The sequence below is a fragment of the Sinocyclocheilus anshuiensis genome, unplaced genomic scaffold (assembly GCF_001515605.1).
Source record: "Sinocyclocheilus anshuiensis isolate Anshui unplaced genomic scaffold, SAMN03320099.WGS_v1.1 scaffold739, whole genome shotgun sequence".
Classification (NCBI taxonomy): domain Eukaryota; kingdom Metazoa; phylum Chordata; class Actinopteri; order Cypriniformes; family Cyprinidae; genus Sinocyclocheilus; species Sinocyclocheilus anshuiensis.
Window position 1 is genome coordinate 949278 of NW_015551105.1, and position 10599 is coordinate 959876.

Sequence of the window (10599 nt, forward strand, 5' to 3'; positions counted from 1 at the left end):
ACACACACACACACACACACACACACACACACACACACACACACACACACACACACTCGCGCGCACGCACACGCACGCACGCACGCAAATATGGAACCAAGATCAGCACATTTGTTGTAAACAATAAATAAGGCTTAAGCCAAACATAACAAAACATCAAAAAAGTGCAATCATCCTGTGGACATACAGTCACGTTCACCCTTACAACGTTGGTCCGCAGGAAACTTGACCCTGGACAATCAAACCATCTTTCACATTAAACCTTCTGACAGAGGTACAGGTCTATTTGAATTTCGTACTCTTCTTATATTAACCATTTAATGCCTAATCCATTATAAATGTGCAAACCAGATGTTTATAATTCAGACCAGACTCAAACTATCAGTAGAGGACTCTCACAAAACCAGTCCAAGACCATGTTTGTCATATTTCCCAGCAAAATAAAAATAAACTTTGCTAAATTAAGTATTTTATGACTTTGTGACATTATTTTCTTTTGTTGTATTTGTCTTACTTCCTTTACTGATTTAAATAAATCAAAACAACATAAAACAGTAAAAAACTAAGTGTTAATAATGGGAATTATAAAATAAGTCAAAAGTGAAATGTGCAGACGTCATGAAAAATTAATCTCTCTCTCTCTCTCTCTCTATATATATATATATAGGGCCTGGACATGTTTTCATGAGATTCACTCAATGATGTTTACTATTATAAAGTTTGGCTTTGCCCTTGATAATCAAACCATCATGAACGTCAAACCTTCTAGCAAAGGTAAAGGTCTATTAAAATGTCAATCTTTGCAAGTTTACCACTTGATGTCTAATGTCTCATAAATGTAATGTCTTTGTCTTGACTGATAAAAACCAGCATTTCATGTGTCAGGATCATCATACTGGACTAGAAAAACCATCTTCCCTCCCCAGTGCCAAAACATTTAGGAGACACCCAGAAAGGAATCCCACCCAAAGTGAATTCCACCTTGTGATTTAAAGATTAAAAAAAAAAACTGAAGTGAAAAACAAAATATAAAGATGGCTTGTTTTCATGTAAGCTGCTGATTAAAGCCCTGTCATTCTCAAAAAATTGAAAAAGACACAACGCTAAAAATACTGCATTGACACATGACCATATTACAGTCAAGAAGTAAGGCTGTCACTCTCAAAATAAAAACAAAAAACATATACTCAAGGCATAAAGTCCCAAAATGATCTTGATCCTGTCTGAGAAGCATTTCAAAGGTTGTTTGTTTGGATTGAGGTGGGATTCAGTGGCAGGGTGGGCTAGAGAGGGCTCCTAACATGGCACCGGCCCACAGAAGGTCCACTGCAGCTCACAAAGTCTTCGCAGGTATAAGTATGGAAATGATCGTCGCTCTACCTGTCTTTCAGCTCTCTGGTCACACGTTTGGTGATTCGGCCACACAGCAGCCCCACGAGGAAGAGGAGGGACACAGCCAGCGCAATCATGAACAGGATGTAGTTCTTCGAAGGTGACGTCATGACTTGCACAGCGAGGTCCGAGAAACCTTCAGCTGGTGCCACCTAAGAAATCAAGTCACATACTAGAACTCATTTGTCCCTAGAATTTGGCTAAACCTAACATAACATTAATATTTATGAATGTTGTTCATAAATATAATAATAATAAAACATTTAAAGTATAACATTTTTAATAATAAAAATAATTTATTAAAAATATATGTGTGTGTGTATATATATATATATATATATATATAGTAATAATAACAATTTATTTTAATATAATAATTTCTTCTTATTATTAAATGATTTATAATAGTAATAATTATGCTAATACAAATTTTTTTTTAAATAATAATAAAATGTCTAAACTGTAATAATAATAGTATTATTAATAATATTAAATAATAGTAATTTATTTAATATAATTAATTATTTTTCATCTTATTAATATTAAATTAGATTAATATTAAATAATATGAATAATAAAGAATCATTTATTTTTGCTATTATTGAATTAATAATAATAATACTTTATTTATATACATTTATTATAGAGATGTATAATACTAATGTTAATAATAATAATAAAATGAATAATAACAATGTCTAAATGTTAATAATAATAACAATTTATTTTACTATAATTTCTTATTTTTCTTCTTATTGAATTATTATTATTATTATTATTATTAGACAACTTTAGAAGACAACTTTATTTTTAATATAATAATCTTTGTTACTTTAATAATAAAATTAATAATAATAATAATAACAATTTTAATGCAAAAAAGGCATCTTTTACAGCTAGAGGCTTGGCTTGTATGTAGTAAAATTATTTAAGAAAATGTAGTTGTCCATCTGGACAGTTTGTTCAGTGTGTTTGTGTGCACTGACCTTCGCTGCATAGCTCCACATGTCTATGCGGTCCTGTAATCTTCTCTTACATTCAGGCTGTAGACGCACCTGCTTGTCCTGCAGAGATTCCATCAAACAGGACATTTCTGGGAAAGAATTTCAAACAGAGGGAGTCAGGAGCTCCAAATTACAGAGTTAAAAAAAAGAAGAAGAAAAACCCCCTCCATAATCACACCATCTGTCAGAGCCATAACTTTCCATTAGCCTCCCAAATAGACCCTCAACCCAGATATCTTAACCGGGCATCATGAATTAAACAACACAAAATGGTATTTACAATGCATTAACATTCAGTGAGAAATAATGTAAGAAATAATGTAAGAAGCGACAATCATAAGATATTTGAGGATTAATATGCAGCTATGTGGAGCAAGATATTTAATAAAAAAATAAAATTGACAGTTTTGTTCTCATAGCATCTTTAAAAGTGTGAATGAATTGTGTAATATGCAAAAAAAAATTAAAAAATCCCTCACGTCTGCCTCTTCCAGGGTTGATGGCTGCACAGTGGTGTTTCAAATCCAGAGCACAGGCCGTGTGCAAGACAGGATCCACGAATATATCTGCTTTGCTTTCTTTGAGCATGTTCAACACCTCCTACACGTGGAGAAGAGGATGAAATGAAAGAGCGAAATGTGGGCACTAAACCTGTACATGTCAAATTAATATAGCCGTGTGTGAGTGGACTGTTGCTTATTTCACATGCGATAGTGTTTCTTAAAGAGACAGCAGCAAAAAAGACTGAACTTTTTAAGAGTGGATGAAGGAAAGTATTGTGAAAAACTAAATGATGATTGTTTTGTTTAATTGGACGTTTAAAAAATTACACTACAGTTCAAAAGGCAAAAAGATTTTTTTTAATGATTTTGAAATAATCACCAAAACTGCATTTATTTGATAAAAAATACAGCAAAAACAGTAATATTGTGAAATATAATTACCGTTTAAAAAAAACTGTTTTCTATTTGAATATATTGTAAAATGTAATTTATTCCTGTGATGCAAAGCTGAATTTTCAGCATCATTACTCCAGTCTTCAGTGTCACATGATCCTTCAGAAACTATTCTAATATGAAAGAGCTTTATTGCCAAGTATGTTTGCACATACAAGGAATTTGTTCTGGTGACAGAAGCAACCATGCAACCACCCATGTGTCTAGTGTGGGAATCTCCTCTCATCAGAAAAGCAGATGTGAGTTTAAAAACACTGATGGTGTTTCCATAGCAACAGATGCAGACGAAAGCAGCGTGTAGCAGATGAAGCATGTCTGAGGATGTGTTCTGTACCGTCTTGCACTCCTCCGGTTTAATTTTCAGAAGGTTGTTCTTCAGACACTCCTCCACTTGACCCGTCTGTTCCTGTGCGGCAGCTTCCTCTGCACACAGCCGCGGGATCTAACACACACACAAACAGACATGTTACGAAGTGACTAAAAATATAAAATCTCTATTTTCTTTTTAAAAAGTCTGCCTTGTCTTTGTCTGTGTTCATGTGGCCTCCCGTCAGCAGAATATAACCCAGAGATCAAAGTCAATTTACTTTTCCGACCCAATTAAGAGACCCATTTCACACCATTTCTGCTTGATTGCTCTCTGAGAGCCTATGGCTCATGGAGATCATAAATAAAGGGCTTTCCTCAGACAGGCTGCAGGAGGAGGGTCCCTGTTCCTGTCTTATAGCATTACAAACAAGCCATATAATTCTGCAACACTCTCTGCACTCTCTACAACAGCTTGAAAAATCATTCATTAATAACAATACGACATCTAAGTCTAGTGCATTGGTAAGAGCGTATTCTCGTCACATAATAACTAATTTGGACTGTCATTTTCACATACAATCCTAATAAGGTACTGTCATTCTGCAGTTTCCTGTACCATAGACACAAGGACCGATTTCAATTAATTACATTAATATTCAATTAAATGACCAATTAATGAATAAATAAAAACTATTTGTACCCAATAGTACATAACCAAATATATATATATATATATATATATATTATACTATTATTCAGCTAAAACATGTTAAATTAAAAGTGACAGTAAAGTATAATGTTTCACAAATTACATTTAAAATAGTTTTTTTTAGAATTTAGAAAAAAAGTATTGTTTACACAAAAAATATTATGCAGCACAAATGTTTTAACACTGATAATAATAATAATAATAAATGCTTCCTGAGCAGCAAATCAGCATATTAGAATAGGATCACGTGACACTGAAGACTGGAGTAATGATGATGAAAACTCAGCTTTGCATCACAGGAATAAATGACATTTTAACATATATTAAAACCGAAAACAGTTGTTTTAAATTGTAATAATATTTCACAATATTACTATTTTTACTGTATTTTGACCAAATAAATGCAGCCTCAATGAGCATAAGAGACTTTTTCAAAAATCCGACCCACCTATATTGATAAAAATATCTGATGCTAAACATGACTATTTTGAATTGGAAATCTAGTTCCCATCCTGTGACATTACAGATGAATTCCTTCCAACCCCTCAGAAACAGGACTGAAATATTACTGTAGATTAGTCATTCATGAGGCAGTTGGACATTTCTTTCTCACTCAGAGAATCTCTTTAGGAACAGAGAAAAAAAATTGCAGTTCTTTTCAACATTGTTTGGATGATCTTTTAAAGCGATTCTCAGACGCCCCCTCTCTCTCTCTGTACAGCTCCAAATGAGTGTCCTGACATGTTTAAACAGACTGTTAGATCTCATAAAGATGCTGTGTGTTGAAGGTGTAAGAATTACAGAACCTCAGACACTTTGATCTTCTGAGACAGACAATACACAGGTAAAATATAAGAGTTAACTAGAATAATCAAATGTCAGAATAATTAGAGACCGACAAACAACCAATTTGCCTTTCAACCTACATTCGAGGTCATACTAAAATGGAGTCAGATTAGATAATAAAATGGAGTCAGATTGAGTTAAACCTAAATTGAATAACTCTGCGCGCTGAAAAGACCGAACACGCAAGAGACCTTCATCCGCCACTAGATACCTTCCTTGGGCCATGTGCGCGGACCTTACAAAGGCCATGGGCTCCGTTCCAAACACTCGCTAGCTCTGTATCTAGACAGCATTTGAGGCATCATTAAAACAGTAGGCAGCAAAATTAAACTGATTTATATCAGCCAGATTTCAAGTTCAATGTTCAAATCAGATGTATCCTTAGCAGATAGCGCCAATCCCAAAATGCACTGCAATGAGCTGACAGAAAGAATCAAAGGAACTGTCCATTATATTTAATTCAGTAATGAAAAATATGAATATTTAAATAGAATAACTACCCACGAAGAGTGCTTTAAATCAGTCACTGGTGTGTTTTCATTTCGATTCAGATGCTGCAGTGACCTCTGCAGACAGTACACGTAAAGACGCTCAGAGCCCGTGTGTCCACTCACCTCATTACTGCAGTGAACCTGGAGCTGCGGATCGAGCCGGTAGTCGAGCGCTGACTCCTGAAGAATCACTCGAATCTGATCCTCACAGTCTCCAGACAACCGCTGGGAACAATGACAATTATTAACCGGTTTAAAACTGTTCAACGGTCTGCATTTCCACATCACAACACTCCCACTCAAATGCTAATAAAAGAACTTCTATGTCCTACAAGACCAGCATGTGTTTAAGAATACTTGGCTAAAAATAACATTATGTTGATTTACTAATCAATACTTCATATCTATAAAAGTCAGTGTTACTTTAGTATTATTTATTAATATTTAATATTAATATGTTTATTTATTCATATTTAGAATTAGCTTTTATTTTTATATGTTCAGTTTTCATTTGAATTTTATGTGCTTTTGACATTTTATTAATTTTCTAAATATTTCTGTATAGCTTTAATTTATTCTATTTGAGGTATTTTTAACTAAACTGTTTTTTCAATTATTAGTAATTTTAGCAAACCATTTAGTGAACATTTATCATTTTCAATTTTGTAAGTTTATATTTTTCATCTAATATTTATATTAACTTTATTTCCATTAAAGCTGAAAATATTATTATTATTTCTGTATAACTTTATTTTTAATTCAGTTTTAGTGAATTTTTGCACAGCATTTAGGCAACACTTCTAATTTCCGTTTGAGTTTAGTTCAGTTTTATTTCAATTACCAACAGCAATTTTAACAGTAACAACACTGATATAGGTAAGTAGTACAATAAGCAGGATAATATCAGTCAGATGGTCATTATCGCAACATAAACCTCTTCAGTATGATACAAGACTATAACTTTTATTATCCCCTACTTATTCATTGCTAATATTCAGTGACATGCATACCTGGTCTGCATACTTGAGTTTGAGGCAGGATATGACTTGACCCTCCAGTTCGTTGGCGTCACTGGCTTTGCCGAGAATGCTTTGACAGAACTTGGGAATGTCTGCTTTACAAGCCTTCCTCAACACTGGGTTCAATCTGTAGTCTGAAAACACCAATACAGCAAAGAAATGACAACTCTAGCATAACAGAAGAAGTTGAAATCATTCAAAGATACTTCAAGAAAAGTGTTAAAAATGTTAGATTCAATGCCAGGAGGTAAAGACTAGCCTTAAAACAGAACTTGAGGAAGAGTTTCAGAACCAAAAAGAGAGCTGTAGATGACAAAGCCCCAAATTAACCAACTAGTTAAGTGGAAATGAAGGCATTTATTGGTGCAGATGTGTTTGGTCTTCACCTGTGTTCTGAGTGATTTGTCTCTTGGTGATCATCTGCTTACACTTGGGATCCATTAGCTCGCTGTTCTTGTTCAGTTTTAGACACTGTAGCACATTCTTAGCATCCGACTCTGTGCAAAAACGCTAAACCAAGGACAAATAGGTTGAGAAAGACAGAGAAAAGGAGAAACAGACTTAACTACTGACTGCACAGATCTACGGGAAACATATGGAAGCTTACAGACTCGTTGGAAATCAAGTATACAGTCATTTAGCATGTGCCTTCAGCCAAAATGACTTGCAAATAAGGCAGATTCAATCTCTCTACAATGTCTGTACTCAAGGGCAAAATAGTGATAGCTAATGGCTCGGTCATTTTGGCAATTTTGAGATTATAAGCCTTCAGCTTTTACCGCTACATCGCACCACTGCTCTTTAGTGATGTAATGTGGCATAAAACTGCTCAATGTAAAAATATTCCTTTCTTAAACTACACTAATGCTCAAAAGTTTGGGGTCGGTACATTTTTTTCATGTTTCTTGCACACCAGTGTTGCATTTGTTACTGATATTGATAAATGCTATTACAACCTAAAATTACGGTTTCTTTTATTTGAATATATTTAAAACTGAAATGTATTCTTGTGATGACAAAGCTGAATTTTCAGCATCATTACTCCAGTATTCAGTGTCACATGACCCTTCAGAAATCATTCTAATATGCTTTGATTAATAATAACAACAATAATACAATAAGACCAGTATTTATTTGAACTAGACATCTTTCGTAACATCATAAAAGTCTTTACTGTCACTTTTGATCAACTTAATGTGTCCTTGCTGAATAAATGTATTAATTTCTTTAAAAAAAAAATCGTACTGATCCCAAACTTTTCAACATTAGTGTATTTGTTAATAGCATCCTGTTTCAAGGTTATGTTACCAAGGTTATGTGGTTTCAGTGTTTAATACTCTTTTCCAAATCAGCTCCGATCTATCAGCCCCTTCACTCTGGCCCCGTGTTGATCTTATTGAGTTTAAGTTAATTAAAACATGGGGCTTAAGCTATTACTATTGATCTTTGACAATCCAGAGCGTGTTTATAACCATCAGATCGTTCTGTTTGACAGAAAATCTTTAGATAATGTCAGCATATGACCAAAGGGAACTGCAGAACTTGCCCCAAGTTAGTTACCTCCTAAAACATCTCACCTTGATCATCTGCTTGCACACTCTCATGAGCTGATAGTCCAGCTCTGGATCCATCATTTCAGTTTCCTGAAGCTTAAAGATCTTCTGATGACAAACCTGGGAAAGCTGCTTCTTATTCTCTTTGAGACACTCAATGATCTGAGAAGAAGAGGACAGATACAGACGAAAAACAAACGGGTGATGAAGGTCTTCTCCAATAGTTAGTTAACAGGGCTACTTTGCTGCAGCATTTTATTTTTTCACTTGCGCTGTCAAGTTAAGGTTAATCGAGGTTTCTTGTGTATAGGCATCAGGTCACATGATTAATTTTAATTAAATAATAATCACACTAAATTAACACTATAAACTGACAACTCAACACATTTTCCATGCAATTCATAGGTGGTAGTTACATGACTAAACAGGACCCTGCCAGGTTGCCGACTACTGAATAAGTGTAATTACTGTATGTAAACATGTGTGATCATATGTTAATGTGCTCATGGTTGTGTCAACATGATTTATGGCTGAATAATTTTTATAGCTAGGTTTTTAAAGGACTGGGTGAGAAAGCTGAGAGCGTTACACACTGAAAATGTATTTCCAGAAAAAGCAAGGAAAATCCTATCCTACTTTGTATAACATGTATTTTGCATGTGTGCAAATACATGCCTCAAACCACCCGGATTTGTATAACATGTATTACTATACAACATTTTTGTATTTTGTATGTGGTTTAAATTGTCAGACTGTAATGCAGGGATTTCCACATTTGACCAATGAATTTCCACAACTTTTCCAGTCTTTCATGATCACTCTGTATTTTAGATATCTATTTTAGGTACCAATCCTTCATTTTAATTTAAAAATTAAAATGAAGTAAAAAAAAAAAAAAAAAAAAGCAACTGTGTATATATTTAAGTGGAACTCAAGATGGGATGAAATTATTACAAATAAGACAAAACAAGCTTTAAAATAAGCTAGAACAGACAAAAATCAAAATGTAAGCTGACATTTCTTAATTCTAATTCTTAATTCTATAATTTTTATATATGAACACGGGTATGTGTGCGAATTTTAAAAATGTGATTTCTAGACCTGGAAACAGCATTGAAATTAAAGGGGTCATATGATGCGATTTCAATTTTTCCTTTCTCTTTGGAGTGTTACAAGATCTGGTGCATAAAGAAGACTAAAGAAGACTAAAGTCTCAAATCCAAAGAGATATTCTTTATAAAAGTTAAGAGTCAGCCACACCTACCTAAAACGGCTCAAAAAAAAAAAAAAAAAAGCAACTGTGTATATATTTAAGTGGAACTCAAGATGGGATGAAATTATTACAAATAAGACAAAACAAGCTTTAAAATAAGCTAGAACAGACAAAAATCAAAATGTAAGCTGACATTTCTTAATTCTAATTCTTAATTCTATAATTTTTATATATGAACACGGGTATGTGTGCGAATTTTAAAAATGTGATTTCTAGACCTGGAAACAGCATTGAAATTAAAGGGGTCATATGATGCGATTTCAATTTTTCCTTTCTCTTTGGAGTGTTACAAGCTCTCGGTGCATAAAGAAGCTCTGTAAAGTTGCAAAGACTGAAGTCTCAAATCCAAAGAGATATTCTTTATAAAAGTTAAGAGTTAACCACGCCTACCTAAAACGGCTCGTTCTAACACGCCCCCACATATCTACCTCACTATGTGGGAAGATTTGCATAACGCCGCCCAAATGTTCACGCAAAGAAAGAAGGCGTAACTTTTATTCTCACTGTAGTTTTGTTGTTGCCGCTGCCGCCATGTCGTGAAGACGCTGTGTGCTTCGTTGTGAAAGCGGAACTATTTTGTTTGGTCTTCCAAAAGAGGACGATATCTGCTTCGTCATGCCTAGAGCTGATCTGTGCTGGTCGCTGAGGGAATACATCAACTTAGTGCTGTGGATCGCCGGATCGGCTTTCACCGTGGACGAAGTGGAGTCCAGCCCGGGGTCCGTCACATGTGGTTGCCGCTCCTTCGTCGAATCCGCCGGGTGCGCCGTTCTCGACCCCGCCGCCTCTGCTCACTCTAGCCCGGCCTCAGCTCATGCTAAGCCGCGGCTTCCGCTCACGCTAGGCCGCCGTGTTTTCCGTTGTGAAAGCGAAACTACTTTGTTTGGTCTTCCAAAAGAGGACACGACTAGAAATAGTCGTTAAGTTGTGGTTAAGTTGTATTTACAACACTGTTCCAGAACAGTTTAACCCAAATATCCAGATGTGTGCAGCGCATTTTATGGAGGACTGTTTACTGATCCTGGGAGAGTAACGTTAGACTAAAAT

The 10599-nt window shown here is 34.8% G+C and overlaps 1 protein-coding gene across 1 annotated transcript in view; it reads right to left on the reverse strand.

Annotated features, from left to right (window-relative positions):
* The window catches only part of LOC107662902 (Golgi apparatus protein 1-like), a 45931-nt gene that overhangs the window by 2085 nt on the left and 33247 nt on the right, over positions 1-10599 (reverse strand). The window contains exons 19-26 of the mRNA XM_016453031.1: positions 8304-8441; positions 7113-7236; positions 6718-6860; positions 5831-5932; positions 3687-3794; positions 2876-2996; positions 2379-2485; positions 1381-1544 (exon numbers count right to left, since the gene is read on the reverse strand). Of these exons, the coding sequence (XP_016308517.1) occupies positions 1381-1544; positions 2379-2485; positions 2876-2996; positions 3687-3794; positions 5831-5932; positions 6718-6860; positions 7113-7236; positions 8304-8441 (1007 nt within the window). The remainder of the gene's footprint in view (positions 1-1380; positions 1545-2378; positions 2486-2875; positions 2997-3686; positions 3795-5830; positions 5933-6717; positions 6861-7112; positions 7237-8303; positions 8442-10599) is intronic.